Below are 19073 nucleotides of genomic sequence, written 5' to 3' on the forward strand. Positions count from 1 at the left end.
TTAAAAAATGTTCAACCTCTCTAAGCAGAGAAATGCAAATTTAAAGCAAGCATGTTGATACTGTTGTTTTTATTCTCAGGTAGGTAAACATGCTTGTAATCCCAATATGTCTACCTTGAGTGGAGGTACCAAGAAATGGGCCCTGTTGTTACTGTTGGGATTGTGACTTCATCCAGCCTTTTGCAAAAGTTTAAAATACATTTATTCTTCTATCCAGTAATACCTCTGAAATAAATGAAACTACTAATATGTAAGGGTATATGTTCAATGATATTTTTTACAGTTTGTGTAAATATTGTTAAAAATGTGAAAACAACTTGGATGTCCATTAGTATACAAATGATAGGGCTATTAAGTAAAGTGCCAGTTGAAATATCTGGTAGTATCAAAAAAGAATGATTCCTTTTAACTCACTTGAAGAGATCTCTATAATAATTGAAAAAGTAAGTTGCAGATCTCATTTCTGTTAAGAAAACATTTCTGTTAGAAAATAAAAACAAGCATTATAATTGTGGGCATAAAAAGGGGGCATGTATATGTTTGTATGTTCATAGGAAAAGATGTGGAAGGATATGTTATTAACATTGTCTCAGGATATATAGGATGAGAATAACACTGGCCGAAAGAGAAGGAAATTATTTAACTTTTTAAAATACTACTTTACATTGTTTCACTAGTTATAGTTAAATTTTTTTCTGTTGGATCTGGGTCAGGTATTAGAAGATGCAAGCTGTCATTTTCTCAGGTTTTCTCTTAGAAACGTTTTCTGTTTCTTAAATCAGGGTAAAAGAGTTAATATATCAGTTCATTATTTTCCTGGATTTCTCAGAAAGTCCTTTGGGGGAAGAGTTTAGTCCTGGTTCTGTGGGCATCATATACTACTACTCTTGAAACAGTCAGCTTTTCTTTACAATGGCAAAGAATGTTCTAGTTGAAACTGTTAGAGAAGTACATTGTGAAAAATCTGTATAGCTGAGGGGGGGAATCAATAAATGCCCAGATTTTAATTTTTAATAGTTGAAGTTTCATCCAAACAGCTAAAGTTCTACCGTTCTGTTTTTCTTTCCTAATAGCTCCACCAAGGCACAGTCCCTGTTTCTTACACAGTAACAACAGTGGCACCACATGGGATTCCACTCTGCACAGGCCAGCACATCCCTGCTTGCAGTACACAGCAGGTCCCTGGATGCTCTGTGGTTTTCAGTGGACAGCACCTCCCTGTCTGTAGTGTGCCTCCTCCAGTAAGTCTGTGCACTCCCTCTTTAGAATGGCTTAAGTGCATCATATAAGCAAACAAAATTTAAGAGACTGCCTTCTTTAGCTTTTCACTTTCAAGTAAAAAAGGCAATTTTATTGCAATGAAAATCTCAACAGCTTCCTTGGATTAATAATTTAATAAAATTAACTTTAAAACTTGATATATTTTTACATTAATTAAATTATACATATTTGAATATCCTGAAGGTCAAAGCCTGTTCCCTCATATTAGCACAATGCATGATTAAATCTTGATAAAGTTTGGTCTTGAGGTATTAACATAGGATATTGGTAAAGTCTTAGAGACTTTAGTGATCAACAGTCATAGTCTCAGCACTTGGGTATAACAGACACTTTGAGTGCTTGGTCAATTTTTCCTCACTATAGGAAGCTTGCAATGAAAATGGTATTGCCCATTTTCTGGATGATGAAATAAAAAAATGATTTGCTTAATGTCATAGAGACAATTAGTATAACAGAACAGGAATTGACACCCACTTCTCTCTGCCTCTTAAACTTATGCTTTATCCTTTAATCCACCAACCCCCAATCCAGCCTCCTTATTTAACAAATAAGGTTGCCGAAATCCAGAGGATTTAAATGACTTGTCTAAGGCCAATAATGTCTTCAGAGTGAAGCATTTTGCTAAATCTAAATATCATCTTAATACCTTTGTCTGAATGTGAGATTAAAAAGAGCACACACATACAAATACCAATTCAATTTAACAGATGAATTTACCTAAGCTTGGTTTCTCAGTAATAGATTCTAGAACCAGTGTGCTGAATTAATGAACTTAAAATATTGAGAGACCATTAGGCACTTAGTTGTGAGTTGGGCTCCTATAAATATAAAAATCCTAGAAATAAAAGTTTTCTACAAGATTGAAAAGGAGAGCTTCTTAGAAAGCAGTATACCTGCTTGCTATATCTTATACCAAGTAGAGAGAGATTCCTCTTCTGTGCAACACTTCCTCCCGTTTCGTAGGTGTTAAACAGACTAAAGTTGACTGATTTGTAATAATACAGAATAATTACTGTTTATCAGTATTTTACTAATAGATGCAAAAATACAGTAGTATTTTATTGTTAATGTAGGTTCTTAAAACATTTTGGTTTGATTTGGGATGTGACAATGACATTTAAATCTCACTATATAGTTTTTTAAATTAATTATATGTTCTGATACTTTTAACAAAAATAACAATTTCTCTTACAGATGCTGCAAGCATGTTCAGTTCAGCACTTACCAGTACCATATGCTGCGTTCCCACCCCTTATTTCTAGTGATCCATTCCTTTTACATCCTCCTCACCTTTCTCCCCATCATCCTCCTCATTTGCCACCACCAGGCCAGTTTGTCCCTTTCCAAACACAGCAATCACGATCGGTAGGTATCTCTGCTCTTATGTCTTTAATTTTCACAGAATGTTTAGACCTAAAAAGCAGATTAGTAGATATATGTACGTTGTTAACATTTAAAAACTATAACTTAGGCATTCTTGGTTTATAAAAGAATTAAAGAATCCATAGACATACAGATTAATATAGATAAATTTACCTAGAGTTATCTTGGTTTCTTAAATTTTTTAGTTATTTTTTGTCACTTGTCTAATTTAAATTTATTCCTTCATGTCTGTAATCCTTCATGAAGTAAATGTGAAGAAAAGTTCAGTTTTTCATATTTTTCCTTTTATGTATTTCTAAAATGGAAAATAAAAATATTATAAAAATATTTATACTTGTTAGAATAATATTTATATTCATTTAGGCGAGTAAAATAGCCCTCTGAGCCTCAATTGTTCGTTTGTTGTTTTTTTTGAAGGCCTGTTTTTCCACTATGTTCTCATAAAAAGTAGATGATGTAGTCTATTAACATAGTTAATTCTGTCCTGGGACCAGAATATAGCTAGCTGAGAGTCATGTTATTTTGGAGGGCTGGAGGAGGTAAGTACTATATAAATGTAAGGAAGAGCACAGGAAGAAGGCCTGTTGATTTTTGGACAGACTTAAGTTGAACACCTGACCGTCAGGCATTAAGAGAGAACGGGAGTGAGAACATATGGAAATGGTTAGAGGGGAAGATTTCAGCCTGTGAAAGGAACTTGACAGCCTAGCCTAGCAGAGCCTAACCCTCCTTTACTAAGGGTTTATGCAGCATGCTGGGTTATAGGCAGAGGTGAGCTTACCTGGCTATTCTCCTGAAACTATAGAAGCTAATTAGGACAGAAGTTTGGTTAACCAAAAAAATTAAAATTACTTCTACAAGAAAATTTTTTATTAGAATCAGGACAAGATTCATGCCAGGTTGTTTCTTAACTTCTAGTACCTGGGAATTCAAAGTTAAAACAAAATTTGGCCATCGCTTATATCTGAATTTGGAATTCTTTAAAAGGCTCAGTCACATGGCCAAATCAGAATTGAGGTTCTCTTGTGTCTTCATAGTGTCAGCACTTGTGATTGCTCTCAAGCATATATAAGCTTCCAAATTAAAGTGTTATTAATTACTTAATATTTGAGTAATGTGTTGCTGTAATATATATAATACATTAAATAATGTATTCTCTAACTGTGGGAGGACATCAGGTTAACATTTAAGAATTCATTGAAAACGTCAGTGCAAAAATGTGTACGCAAGTGTTCATAGCAGCATTATGCCTAATAGCCAAAAAGTGGAAACAGTCCAAATATCTATCAACTGATGAATGGATAAACAAATTGTGGTGTATCTATGCAGTGAATTATTAGTCAACCATAAAAGGAGTGAAGTCTTTATACACATTACTACAAAATGAATGAACTTTGAAAACATTAAGCTTAGTGAAAGAAGCCAAATACAAGGGCCACAATATTATGTGATTCCGTATATTTGAAATGTCCAGAATAGGCAAATCTATAGAAACAGGGTAGATTAGTAGTTGTCCAAGGCTTGGGGAGGACTGAGGTACAATGGGTAGTGGACTACTAATGAGCATAGGGTTTTTAGGGGGAAGAGGGGTTGAAAGTGTTCTGGAATTTTTTTTAAAAAAGGGGTAATGATTGTACACCTCTTGTGAATATACTAAAATCTACTGAATCGTACCCCTTAACAGGGTGAATTTTATAGTATGTGAATTATATCTCAGTAAAGCTATTTAAAAAAGGCCCACATGCTATGTGCTTTGCATAGCACTGTGTGCTGTTTTTATATTGTCTCAGCAATCACGACACACTTGAAATAGGCTGTAAGCATTTCAGTTCTATAGATAACAATATTGAGGTTCAGATTAAGTAATTTATATAAAAGTCACATAGCTGATTAGTGACAGTACTAAGAGCCTGTCTAATGCCCAAGCCCATAAGCTTTCCACTGCTGCATAATGCTTGCCGTGTCTTACCCCTTTTAGCCCTCGTTCTGACTAAATATGCACTGTTTGATTTCTTATTCTAGTGTCTGAAAATCCTAAGAGTAGGTCACTGTACCACAACTAGAGAGTTGTTTTAGTCACGTAATTGGATTACTGCATAGTTTTTTTTTTGTCTTTCCTTCTGTCATCTTAAGAGAAATATATCCTTTAGTGGATAGTGGAAATGTTTAATAAATGTCCACATGTATGAATTTAAATTGATGTGAACATCAAGAAATGCATGACCGTAAAGATATTCCCGGTGGGGGTGGGATTTTTATTATTATAATACAACCTGCCTAAATACAAAGTACATTGGTTGGCTTTTTTCTCCTCTTCAGCCTCTGCAAAGGATAGAAAACGAAGTGGAACTTTTAGGAGAACATCTTCCCGTAGGAGGTTTTACTTACCCTCCATCAGCCCATCCCCCAACATTACCTCCATCAGCTCCTTTGCAGTTCTTAACACATGATCCTTTGCATCAAGAGGTGTCCTTTGGAGTAGTAAGTTTTCATTTATTGTTATTAATTTATTATCTGCTATGATAACTTGTTTTGAGTTCTGTTTCAATGTTTAGAATTTTAAACGTATTGCTAAAATCATTTGGTTGGAAAACTCGTGTTTAGAAATATACTTAAGTGTATGCTGTTCCATTTGTTAACATTTAAGAAATACTAAATACCGTTTGAAGAGTAAAGAACTGTCTAGATTTTTACAAATGAAGGGCCTTTATTCAACAGATGAAATAGTTGTAAAGGCAGAACGATCTTAAAGTGTTTCAACATTTTCCTCTACAGCCTTATCCTCCATTTATGCCTCGGAGACTCACAGGACGTAGTAGATACCGATCCCAGCAGCCAATACCACCTCCCCCTTATCATCCCAGCTTACTACCATATGTGTTGTAAGTTTTTTATTACTTTAATGAGTTCTGAATTTTGATACCCTTGAGATTCTCTTTCCTTTATGAGTGTCTTTTGTGTGGAATGTAATTTAGAGTGTGTTAGATATTTTTATTTGATGTTAAGGAGTTGGGATGGGGGAACCATTTAAGAGTGAAAGAAAGAAGAGCAAAGACAAGGCAGAAGTGGGGGAAGAAGAAGTCTGTGAGCTAGAAAATAGGTTTATCAAATCAAAAGATAGAAAAGTTTAAAATTTTTGCTGCTTTTACATCTAGCATCACTTGCCACCTTCTTTGATTATCTAGCTTTTGATGTTGCTGCTTCTCAAGGGAAGAAGAGAGGAGAAGTTATTTCTATGCCTTAGAAATTAAGTTTGTAACAGAAACCCCCATGGGTTAAACATGATAGTTCTTTTTTTCTCTCTTCTATAATGAAGTTTAGAAGTAGGCAATTCAAGAATGGTTTTGTTAGCCCCATAACTCTGAGGAATAGTTCTACCATCCTTAGAATTTTATGGCTTCCTCTACATGATTTAAGATGTCTCCTCATGCTCTAGCCATCATGTCCACATTCCAGATAGCAAAAATGAAAATGGATCTCTCTGCCTACCTGCCTCCTCTCAGGGATACTTCCTAGAAGCTATGTGTATTACTCCTGCCTACATTTCATTGGGCAGTTTTAGTCTCATGTCTATAACTGCCTTCTAGGAAAGCAGGAAATGTTGTCTTTATACCAGAGGGTCTTGTACCTATATCACTATTTTGATCGTTATAGCTTTATTATAAGTCTTAAAATCAGATAAGTCTCCCAACTTTGTTCTTAAAATGATTTTATTTGAAGTCTTTTGTGCGAATCATATAAATTTTAAAATCAGCAAATCAGTTTCTACTTAAAAACTTGCAGAGATTTTGGTAGGGATTCCATGAAATCTATAGATAAATTTTGGAAGAAAATTGACATCTTAATTTTGAATGTTCTAGTCTCCTTAAATGGTATATTACTCTATTTATTTATCTTTTTAAGTTTATCCTAGCAGTATTTTTAGTTTTTTTTTTTATGCAGGTCTTACGCATGTTTTGGTAAATTTATCCCTAATATTTCATGTGGTTTTATGCCATTGTGAGTGATTTTTTTTTAATATCAATTTTTAATTCTTTATTGTTAGTGAAGGCAGTTTTTTTAAAAGATTGCCACTGGTTAACCCTGACTGTTCTTTGTCCCTGTAGCACATGGCCTTGTTATTCCATCCTGTTCATTGAAGTAATATAGTAATGTATCAATGCTGTGTTGGTTATTTTTACTGCAGATCAATGCTTCCAGTGCCACCTGCAGTAGGCCCAACTTTCAGCTTTGAATTAGATGTGGAAGATGGAGAAGTAGAAAATTATGAGGTTAGTAAGTGAACTTTGGATTAATTTGGGGAGTATTATGTGCATAAAAAGTATTATTCAACTCATTCTTCCTATTAAACAGGTGAATTCTTTGTATATATCAAGATATACAAATATATCAAAAAAGTGTTCAACATCCTTGAAGATATTTTGTCATGTACCACACAGCTCTAATAACAAGACAGATTTTGGTGCTCTATTAAAATTACTTATAATTCTTTTGAAGAAATGTAAATGAGAAAATAGTAAATTATGAATGAACGTTCTCAAAAGATTTTGTGGAAGCAGAAGTATTTGAGCCAGTTCTTGGAAGGATGGGGAAAGGTTTTCGTGCATAAGATTGAGACAAGGAAGTGCAGGATATTCTTGAGGAACTACATATAGTCTGTGGTTAAAGGGAAAAGGAGGAGATTTGATTGAAAAGCTCAACTGGTTGTACTTGAGTGTCCTGCTAATGACTGGACATAATTTTGAATATAGTGGTAGGAAGGAGCTGCTGAGTTTTTTGGTGCTTATGGCATCAGATCTCTACCTTTAAGAGTTAAAATTCTGCTAGTAGAAGGAGTAGGTGGGCATGATTAAGAAGTTGATGGTGGGGAAACATCTATTTACTAGGTCAGGTAATAAATTATAAAACCATGCAAGGTCCGAATTATGGGAAGTGCAGATAGAAAAGAATATATCCTCAAAGATGTTTTAGCACTAGAATCAACAGTATTTGGTCACTGAATGATTTATGGCAGGGTCGGACATGAGTGGGAGAGTTGCAAAAAAAAAGATGCTCTGCAAAAAGGACTGCAGTGGCCTGCAGAGAAGGCAGGAGGTGATAGCAGATCTGGTAAATGATGCCGTCTAACTTAGATGATGTATCATTTGAGGTCGGTAGTAGGAGTTGCAGTTTAGTGGTTGGAAGGCAAATTTGGATTTGGATATGTTGAATATGACTATATGACTTTGTTTTCAGACTGCCAACTATCTTATTCACACTGGCTTCACTAATCTCTACACAGTATGAATACATATATATTCCTTGACTTATGATGGGGTTACATCACAGTAAACCCATCATAAATTGAAAACACCATAAGTTAAAATGCATTTAACCTACCTAACACCATAGCCTAGCGAGTTTCTATTGAATGTGTATCACTTTTGCACCATTGTAAAGTGGAAAAATTCTAAGTTGAACCATTATTGTCAAGATGTCTGTGTCGGAACAGGTTTTTTAAGGTGAATTGAACTTGGGGACAGGGAGGAGAGACCCACACACACAAACACAATTTTAAAGCACCTTTGGCTTTTTTTAATGCGTGAGGAAGAGATCAAGCCAAATGCTGTATTCTATGGTTTTGTTTCTACATTTAGTGTTAGTTTTGTACAGAGCAGTAAGAAAAGGAGTTGGTTATCCTTAGGCATTCTGTACTAAAGTTATAATCATGTTGCTGAAAAGGAAAGCCCTTCATTAAACAGATTGTATACATACTAATGGAAAAAAACAGTGATACCATCCCAGTAAGAAAAATATTGTGTATTCGACATTCGAATCCCTTTCTGCACTGTGTTTTGGGTTGAATATGTTTGTTCTGCAAAGCCATACTTGTAATCAAATTAAAAAAGTCTTATTGGCTTTTTTGGTTTTGTCTCATAGTGTGCACACACAACACACCCTAGCCCAGAAAACTATGTTTTGAGTCTACCCTGTACATTCTTGCCTAAGTGCTTTTACTCCCCTTGATCTTTCTGCCTAGGAACTTTTTCCCCTTCCTCCATATTTTGAAACATAACTGTCAACCTACCTCTGTGAAAGGCATTTCTAGTCCGTTGTCAGATCTAAATGAGTCTCTCCCTCCTTTTTGTTCTTATAAAACCACACATACTAATCATGTCTTGCCTTCAGTTGTCTTGCCTGCTACATCATAAATTTGTTGAGGGCTTGATTATCTTTACATTTTTTGTCCAATAAGGACTTAATGAACATATTTTATTGACTATAATCGTCAATATTTGTATTAGTTGACATAACTGTCCTATAGCATATACAGTAGCGGTATAAAAATATATCAGCTATATCATAAATTTTATCTAAGTTTTATATGCTAATGTAATTAGTACCAATTAAATTTAACTATTTACTATCCTAGCATTTAGAAGGACTTAGGGGCATATATGTTCACTAAGAGGGAACAATTTATTTCTGTGACCCAGTTCTTCAAATAAGGCTGTACCAAAAGCAGTGTTGTGGCGTCATCATATTAAAACACACACCTATCACAGCATTAGTTATTGAAATTTTGAGAAATAAATTCTGTTTCTCTCATTGTCATCATTTCTTTGTTACCCATTCTCTTAACCCCATGGTACCCTATAAAGGGGAAAAGAAGCACACAAAAGGTTGCTTGATTGTAGGATAAAGCAAATGAATAATTAAACGAATAAGTAAGCATAATAGTTGCAAAATATTGAAATACATCAGCTGTTTAAAAATCTATGAGTTCATAGTGATACTTCAAAAAATAAACTCATTGGTCTTATTTATCTTGCACTTTGTATATAAATTATACTTCTGATTATAATTTAGTATGGGGAAGTTGCTCATTATAGAAGTATTTCATTTAATAAATGAAGAAAGAATGATAGAATGTTACCATTTTGCCATTTTTTAATGAATTGTTGGATGTAGTGTTCCATCTGTGGCTACTAACAACTAGATGAGCTTTATGATGGAAATGGTCAAATTTATCAATTTATAAGAAGTACAGGGGAAAAGGAGACTCAAGTCAGGGTGGGGAGTTTCAGTCAGCAATATTCAAACTGGAAATTTCTACGGGCCATTGACTTGGTTTCTTCAACAGATATAAGCAGAAAAGATACTTAAGACATATCAAGCAACAGTAATGTACAGATTTATTTGGATCCTGATTTGAACTGTTTTTAAAAAGTGTTTTGAAAATAACAAACAAATCAGACATTTGACATCAAGTTACTAATTTTTTAGGTGTGATGATAGTGTGGTTATATTCTTTTAAAAAGTCTTTATTTTTTAGTGTGGTTCTCAACCTGGGGACAGTTTTATCCCCTAGAGGATATTTAGCAACATCTGGAAACATTTTTCATTGCTACAACTGGGGCAGGAGCAGGGCAGAGTACTGACGTCTAGCAGGCAGGGGCCAGGGATGCTGCTAAACATCCTACAGTGCACAGAACAGCACAACAAAATTTTATCTAGCCCAAAATGTCATAAGTGCTGAAGTTGACCAACTTTTAAAGAAACAATTATTTTACCAATGAAATACTATCTTTAAGCTTTGTTTGGAAATCTGGGTTTTAGGAATAGACAGTAATAGATGAAGTAAAATTAGCCAACTGTTGTGCCTGGGTAATGGACATATGGAAGTTTGTTATACTCTTATCTCTACTTTTGTATGTATTTAAATTTTTACACAATAATTGTAGTTTAAAAAAATTGTAATAGAAAATGTGAAGAAAGTTAAAATATGTCTCCTTTTACGTCAACAGGCCCTTTTAAACCTGGCAGAGCGACTGGGAGAGGCTAAGCCTCGAGGACTGACTAAAGCAGATATTGAACAACTTCCTTCTTATCGGTTCAATCCTAACAACCACCAGTCAGAACAGACTTTGTAAGTACATTTTTCTGACATCGCTCCATGTTAAATTTCCTTTTCTACCTTTATGAAATAAAAGCTTTAGAGTCAAAGATAACTTAATAAAGATAAGTAACGTATTTCTTACTATATGCCTATGCTGTCCAGTTAGGTAGCTGCTAGTCACATGGGACTATTTAAAGTTAAATTTCTTTGTTGCACTAGCTAGTGATGCTATATTGGAAGATATAGATGTAGAACAGTTCCATCACTTCAGAAAGTTCTAGTGGACAGTGCTGTTCTGGATTTTTAGGTTGTGTAGAAATTTTATGGTTTGTAATTTAAACTCAAATATTTTATATACAATTACTAAGTCTCATAACATAGAAAGTTTGAGGTTTTTACCTAAAGATTCTGATTATAGTATCTTCTTTATAGCAACCCTCTTGAGATATAATTCAATAGTATACAATTCAGTGGTTTTTAGTATATTCAGAGTTTTATAACCATCATCACAAATTTATAGCATTTTCATCCCCCAAAAAAGGAACTCCTTACCCATTAGCAACCACTTCCCATTTCTCCCCAACTCTCTCCACCCCAGCACAAATCACTTTTTATCTCTATAGATTTACCTATTTTAGACATTTCACATAAATGTGATTATACAATATATGGTCTTTTGAGTCTGGTTTCTTTAACTTAGCTTGTTTTCAAAGCTCATTGTGTAATAACTTGTATCAATACTTCATTCCTTTTTATGGCTAAATAATATTTAATTGTACCAAATATGCTTTCCTTAGTTGATGGACATTTAAGTTGTTTCCACATTTCGGGTAGTATTCATAATATTGCTGTGAACATTCATGTACAGATTTCCCTTGCTATCCGAAAGTAGAGTGTTCTTATGAAACCTTTCATAAGCCAAAATGGCATAAAGAAGCAATTACCATTAGTTTATCATGGAAAAATTTTTGAGCATTTCCAGAACCCCAAAAATAAACTACCAAATCGTACTAAAAAACACGTAAAACCTAAAATAACACTAATATATAGTAAAAGCAAAAATGATATATACAGCCTGCATAAAGTAGAAATAATGTATGTCCAGTGTAGTTTAACATAACAGGAATCAGGAAGGCTGAGAGGTGGCGATTGATGGTGTGGGGGGCTGAGTCGTCAGAGAGTGGGGACGTGGGAGTTATAGGAGACTGCGGTGTAGTATACGAGAGAAGAGGGTCGTCTCTTAACATGTCATCATTGTCTGATTCCATCAGGGCAGGCATGTCACCAACATCTACACCTTTTTTTGCCTATCTACCTCTGTTGAAGTTGGGGTTCATCATCTGCTGTGGCAGATGTGTGGAAGGTTTAAAATACCACAATATGTTTGATTGCTTAGCCTCACAGATTTTTCTGTCATATAATTCTTCGTAGGCACTCAAAACATCCTGCAAACTTGCCCTAAACCTCGGTGCCCTTTCAGAAGTCATACTTGTCTACAGTTGCTGCAGTCGTATTGAAAATCTCACACAAGTGCTTCTTGTTCAGTTCCTGGATGACTTCACTTTCAGGCCTTTCACTATTGGTTCAGTTTCAATTCAGATCCTCATGGCAATTGCATCTTTTCAGTAGTAACTTCCACAGCTTCAGGATCCTTTCTGCACATAAATAGTATGAATGGTGGATGCATGCAAGTTCAGCACATGCATAATGTCTATTTTATTCACCCTGATCAAAACACTTATTTCCAGTTTACACTAAGCATCTTTATGAGTTCTCTTAGGCTTTTCTGATACTTTAGGATACATCTTGCTAACAAGTATACAAAATAAACTGAGATAAAGCACAGATGTTCAGAGACACAGTTCAGAGCTATGGCTTGATCCTGAGATGCTGAGTGTAGTTCTCTGGGGAAGGGCTGTGCAGTGAGTGCCACTCTTGCTGCTTTGGATGCTTGCTGAAAAACAAACACTGAACGCTCTTTTTGCTTTTTGCCTTTTTTTTTTTTTGTAAAAGAGAAAATCCTCTTTGGATTTCTTTCAGTTAGCAAAAACAGGTACTAATGTAGGTCTTTCGTAAAAGCGAAGTAGCATAATGCAAACGTTCAAAAAACAGGGATACCTGTGCAGAGTTTTTCTGTGGATGTGATTTGATTTCTCTTGGGTACTTGGATGTATTGGGTCTTATGGTAATTATCTGTTTAATCTTTGAGACCATCTAGTTTTTCTAAAGTGGCTGTACCATTTTACATTCTCACCAGCAATGTATAAAATTTTAATTTTTCTACATCCTCGCCAGTACCTTTCATTGTTGGTCCTTTAATTCTAGCCATCCTCGTGGGAGTGAAGTGGTATCTCATTGATGTTTTGATTTCTATCTGACAAATAATTTTGAGTCTTTTATTGTACTTTGTTGGCTTTTTATATATCTTCTTTGGAGAGATGCCTGTTTCCATCCTTTATCCATTTTTTGATTGGGCTTATTTTTAATTGTCGAGTTGTAGAAGTTTTTTATGTATTATACATAGAAGTCCCTTATTGATTTTCAAAAATATCTCCTATTTTGTGAGTTGTCTTTTCACTTTCTTGATGATGTCTTTTGAAGCACAGTTTTAAAAAAATAACTTTGACAAAGTTCAGTTTATCCACTTTTTTGTTTCTTGTATTTTTAGTATTATCACTTAAGAAGCCATTGCCTATTTTAGGGTCACGAAGATTTTCTTGTGTTTTCTTCTAAGAGTTTAATAGTTTTTAGCTCTTACACTTAGGACTTTGCTCCATTTTAATTTTTGTATATTGTGTGAGGTGTAGGGGTCCGACTTTATTTCTTTGTGTATGGATGCCCAATCATTCTAGCACCATTCGTTGAATATTACAGTATCTTCAGTATTAAGACCGACTCGGATGTTAGAGATTTCCTTGATCTGTCAATAAAGAAAAGCACTTTTACTAAATGTCTTGACATTATGATTTTTTCATCAATTATTTTGTCTTCGAATTTAAATGACTTTTTTTTTTTTAATTATGGTGACATTGGTTGACAAAATCCAGTAAGTTTCAGGTGTACATTTTAGCAGTAAGGCATATATATAGAATGACATTTTGATAAATGAAATGGTAACTGGTTTCATAGGCTTCAGTAGTTGTAACAAAGTAGAAAACCACTTGGTTTTTATGGTTAAATGATCTTTTTGCTTTTTTTAGGTGTGTAGTGTGCATGTGTGATTTTGAGTCAAGGCAGCTACTTAGAGTTTTACCCTGTAACCACGAGTTCCATGCCAAGTGTGTCGACAAATGGCTTAAGGTAAAGTGATGCCATCTCTGAATAAAATAACATTGAATTTTCTTTTTCACTGACCATAGTTTATGTAGAGTAAGTCTGTGGTTCGTGGAAAGTGGGTAAGGAGAAAAAAATTGAAACAGCTTTCAGTATGATTTCTGCAAATGAAGAGAAAAAGGCCAGTGAAAATTAACTATGATCATCATCATGAGAGTGATTCTGCAGAACTCGAAAATTGGTTATTTGTCCTTGATAATCTTTGTATCCTTGCTACAGAGGGGTGTGGCCCGAACTTGTTAGGCCAGTTTCCTCTAACAGTTTAGAAGGGGACCTCACCGTGGAGCTCTTTTGTCAGAAATTTACATGAGAATTAAACCTCTAGTGCTTTTATTTAATTCTGACCATACTCTCCTTTGCAGATGGCAGGGAGGAGCCCAAAGGACACAAATTCTAATAGTTGTTAATACCAGGATGAAATTATTTCAAGGCCTTTTTATTTTCTATATTTTATAATCGTAGAATAAAATGTGATGCAGTAAAATAATTTAAATACCTTTCTGTTTCATGTGCTTTTTTTAGAGTATTCTGATTAGGAAATAGTAATATGGAGTTAGATAACCTCACAGTTTGGTAAGAAAGACAAATGAGCCACAGATGAAGGGATCCAGTTTAGCTCAAACTGAATCCTGAAGGTGAACAAAAGAGTCTGAACTTTTTAGGAAAGGAAAGCAGCATATACGCACAGCCCCAACATGTGAGAACAGAGAATAGGTGGAAAACCACAGGTTGCAGGTGGCTGGCTGATAGAGCGTGAGGGAGATTGGCAAGAGAAGAAACGTTCAGAGAGATCTCCAGTGACTGGCTTATTGTGAAGTCACTGTGAAGTGTGAGGGAGTTTGGACTAGATCCTGAAAGCGATGTGAAAGAATATGACTGACTTATGTTTTAGAAGGATCTCTGGCCACTATTTGGAGAATGGACTAGATGAGATTATTTCTGAGAGACAAGGAGATGGAATAAGGATGTTTGTGAGCCAGATGGAGAATGAATAGTGGCAATTAAATGAAAAGAAGAGCACTGATTTGAAAGCTATTATAATATAGAAATGAGAATATTTGATGAGTATTGGGCTGTGGAAAGCAAGAGAGCAGGCGATCCCTCTGTTGATGTCTTTAGCAGCTAAACAAATAGTGGTGCCATTTGTTGAGATGGAGTTTTAAGCCAGTTATTAAATTTGAACTTGCAATGAATAATCTTGTCTATATGGTGAAACTAACCTATTAAACTATTGATAGCCTGTTAAGTTTTTTGAGGTTCATGGGGTATTTTTTTAAAGACAAGGTTAAATGATTGCTTTGTACCTTCTGAAAGGAAGAAAGAACGTAAAAACTCTATGGGAAGTAAAAAGAGTTCCGTCGCTTTTAAGATGTTTCATTGTGTTGTCACAATTCAGACAAGTTTTCTCTTTTGTGTTTTAGGCAAATCGTACTTGCCCAATTTGCCGAGCTGATGCTTCAGAAGTGCATCGGGATTCAGAATGACCAACCTAAGAGCACAAATTTAGTTTGGGTGTTCCTCATCACATGTATATACGGACTATCCATTGAACTTAATCTGTGTGGCTTCCAGCCCTCCCTTTACCAAAAGGGTCAATGGACCTTTCTTTGCACTGTGTGACTTAATCAACTATAAAAGCTTACAATTAGTCTTCATAATTATGGGATTGTTATACTAACCGTGTGATTGGAACTCCAAAGACTTTTTCTTTAGCTTAATTTCGTGTGTGCACTAACATTCCCTGGTTTTTGTGTGATCATTCCGAGTGTTGCTGCAAGATTACAGTGGACGTGATCTTTTAGCATGTGCTTTTATAAAAAGTGGTAGCTCCAGATGATATAGCAATCTACCTTATATAGAGCCTTCAGAAACTGTGAGTGGAAATGAATGCAACGTATGGCTGTTGGTGATAAATGTATCTGTATGTGTGTGAGAGTGTGTGCAACTACTGGTGTGAGGGCATGGTAGCTAATGTGTGTATGAGATCCTATATACCAGCATGTACCAAGAATGTGTGTGTAGTTTTAATTATGCTGCAATGTATAATCTGGTGTGTTATTTAAACAGCACTAGTACTGTACACTGGTTTTTTCCCCTTGTGTTTGCTGTTGCACACTGATTGCTAAGGGTGCGTCAATAATAAGCATTGAATACTCCATCCCCTTCCCTCCCAATGAATGGAATGAGAAGAGCCTTCTTCCTTTGCTTCAGGCAGCTGTCACCTTCTCTTCATTGGTGGTCCTGAGTGGATCACTGTAGAAAAAAAGTGTAACAGATTCTCACTCCATGATCCTGATTTTTTGATTCTGTTGTGAAAAAGTTTTTAAACTCCAACTTGCTGTTTCCAAAAAGAAGGTGCAATATCATACATCATCAGTTAGCAATATTAGCATTTCAATCAATGATTTGAATGTTGATACTTTGTTTTTTCCTTTACATTTCTAGTAAGCTTCTTACAGGAAGTACTTGTGATTTTTTTAATGTTTAGATTTGTAGTCTATTCTGAAGATATTTGAGTAATATATTTCTAAGAATACCACTGGTCTCATGAAGTCTCACCTCCTTGACTTCCACCAAAACAAAATCTGTTAACTAACTCAGCTTGACTTCTGATGTATGTTCTTTGTTCAGACTCCCATAGGCAACGAAATTGTTTTTAAAAAACTATTTGTTTATATTCACCTGCCAAGCTCCAATTCTGAAAGTTATCTGGTTCTTCTTCAGTAAATGTGCTTCTCATCAAAACTCTTTTTTTCTGGATGGATCAAGTGCTGTGACAGCTCGAGTTCCTTAGATCTGATGTGCTTTGATGTTTTATTACTTTTCTTTTTATTTTGTTTGAGAAAAATTTAATATAATAGGTGTCCAGAATACTTGCAGTATAAATGAAGATTTGATTTTTGTATAAAAAAATAATGCTGTAAAACAGGAATTGACCTTCATTTAGTTGATCTGAACTATTTCAATACATAACCTTGTGGGTTTTTTAATAGGTTCATTGAGCATAATTCAGATTATTTAAAGTCAGTTTTCTAGCAGTGTTTAGATTCTTGTCTCATTCTTTGTGCATTCAAGATTGTCTGCCTCTTCCTGCAGTTGATGTCATTGCTTTGTTTGCATTAGCACAAGCTGCATAATTCCAGTCAGGACTGTGATGACTTGCTGCCAGCCTCACTCAGCTTTCAGTTGGCTCTGTGTCGATTTTCTACTCAGACAGTGTTAACTACTTGTTACTGCCATGCTACTTGCCTTCCCTTGAGGTCTCTATAAGCTTATCACAGCTTAGAGTTCAGTAAAGTCAATTTACACAGAAGCACAATTTTGCCCTTTTCCAGACACTGTTGCCTCTATCTAGTCATACAAATAGGATTTTGCATACTCTGTTTGCCCCTGTATTTGTCAGTGCATCAGAAATACATCTAAACAGTGGTAAAATGCACATGTTACTTTTAAATCATTAGGATATTACCCACCTATTCCTGATGAATAAAAAGTTTGTTAAAGACCAAAATTATTGGCATAATAATCAGCTACATTACAAATCACGTGTAGTTTAATCTTTATTTTTTTTAAAGTAAAAATCATGTTTAAAATGGCAAAAGCCCATGTTATACATACTCTTTTATATAGCTGCAAAAAGTTTATATCTGTACAGATCTAACATAACACTACTACACTCAGTATTCATTTTATTGAAGCATGCAAGTAAAGCACTTTTTCTAATTTATATAAGATACCTAATTAACAAGGCACATTGTACTAATGACTAGGAAAAGTAGCTCTTCCCTCCTTCTGACGAATTCTTGTCATAATATCCCTTTTCCAGTAAATTTTTAAGAGGCAGTTGGCAATTTAGGAGGCAGCAGGGTCTATTTTGGTAAAATCCTGAATTGTTGCACTCTTGTGACTGATCTCCTTTGGGAATATCTTTTCTTTGCATGGGGCTCTTAGATGTGTGCAGACTTGCTTATTAAGTGGTTAGTGCCTATTAGGAGCATACATGCATGTGTTCTGAACCAACTCAGACTAGCTATAGTGAGCAGTTTTGTGGCTAGCAAAAGAGAACAGTTGATTCGTGCCCAGCTGTTGTCACCTTGGGTGATGCACCAGATAGCAGGCAGATGTTGGTTTGTTGCCTTCTTCCTCTTTCCTCCTAAAACAATATTGGCTTTACCATCTTAACTCTGCTGTGGGGTTTTATTTTTATTTTATTTTTTTTCTTTTCGCATGAATTATTTTTGACTTTTTTTTGTTTTTTGTTTTTTTGGCCTGCCACCCTCACCCCACCCCCAAAAAAGAACAAAACAAAAAATAAGTCAAGTCCTCCAGGTATCAAGATCTCATTAGGATTTTTGGTCCTGAATCTTTTTGAGTAAAATCTGGAAAATGTGAAAGCATATTTAGATTTTATACACTCTCTCGAATGTGATTTGTTAAGATTCTTAAATTTGGGCCTCCTAAATTTTTTGGATGAGATCTACAACTCATTTATGAGACTGTTTTTCACAGGTATCTTTCGGCTTTCATTAGGAAGCTATTTTCCCCCTGTGGGTACATTAGGTTACCTCATTTTGCTGTTTGTTTCAGATTATGAAAGCTTACAGGGGTGGTTTTTTTTTTTTTTTTTATTTTTTGGAATCATTTGCTGAGTCATTTCCTCAAATCATATTCCATTGTATCAGTTAACATATAGTTTTAAATGTACGTATTATAAATATCTGTAACCAAATCATTTGAAGGCTTGATAAATTTTTAACAAAGTTTGTACATTTTTTATGAAAGTTACTAGTAATGCTTTACTAAGTAGTGCAATGAATTTTTATTTTTAATCCCTGTGCCCAATTTTGGAGTTGAGAGGGTTGTTGGTAATAAATGTATGATGTACACTTAACACATTTTGTGGTGTTTCATATTACTGTGTTACGGAGGGGTGGGGATTGTGAGTGCTTGGAGGGAGGGGTGTTGGAAGATTCCAGCAGGAAGATAGAGTTGTTGAGCTGCTGCCAGTGGCCATATTTAATTATCAGACCATAATTCAGATTTCGTTCCTGCATTTGTGCAAACATTTTAAAAACAAAAGCAACTAGCATTATAACGTGTATATATCTTTAAAATGGCCAAAAAGATAGCTGAGTGTAGCCACACATGTAGCATAAGCTTACTGAACAGTAGAGATAGAAATTGGGTAGCAGTTTTT

General features: G+C 35.0%; 1 protein-coding gene across 12 annotated transcripts in view; it reads left to right on the forward strand.

Moving 5' to 3' along the window:
• Nucleotides 1–18771, forward strand: part of RNF38 (ring finger protein 38) — a 62668-nt gene extending 43897 nt beyond the window's left edge. For all 12 annotated transcript variants that reach the window (XM_006911576.3, XM_006911578.3, XM_006911577.3 and 9 more), the window contains 8 exons: nucleotides 1074–1241; nucleotides 2476–2646; nucleotides 4984–5145; nucleotides 5440–5546; nucleotides 6851–6935; nucleotides 10452–10573; nucleotides 13744–13843; nucleotides 15298–18771. In XM_006911576.3, the coding sequence (XP_006911638.1) occupies nucleotides 1074–1241; nucleotides 2476–2646; nucleotides 4984–5145; nucleotides 5440–5546; nucleotides 6851–6935; nucleotides 10452–10573; nucleotides 13744–13843; nucleotides 15298–15360 (978 nt within the window). In that variant the 3' untranslated portion in view covers nucleotides 15361–18771. The remainder of the gene's footprint in view (nucleotides 1–1073; nucleotides 1242–2475; nucleotides 2647–4983; nucleotides 5146–5439; nucleotides 5547–6850; nucleotides 6936–10451; nucleotides 10574–13743; nucleotides 13844–15297) is intronic.
• Nucleotides 18772–19073: the final 302 nt, after the last annotated feature.

The sequence above is a fragment of the Pteropus alecto genome, unplaced genomic scaffold (genome assembly GCF_000325575.1).
Source record: "Pteropus alecto unplaced genomic scaffold, ASM32557v1 scaffold114, whole genome shotgun sequence".
Lineage (NCBI taxonomy): Eukaryota > Metazoa > Chordata > Mammalia > Chiroptera > Pteropodidae > Pteropus > Pteropus alecto.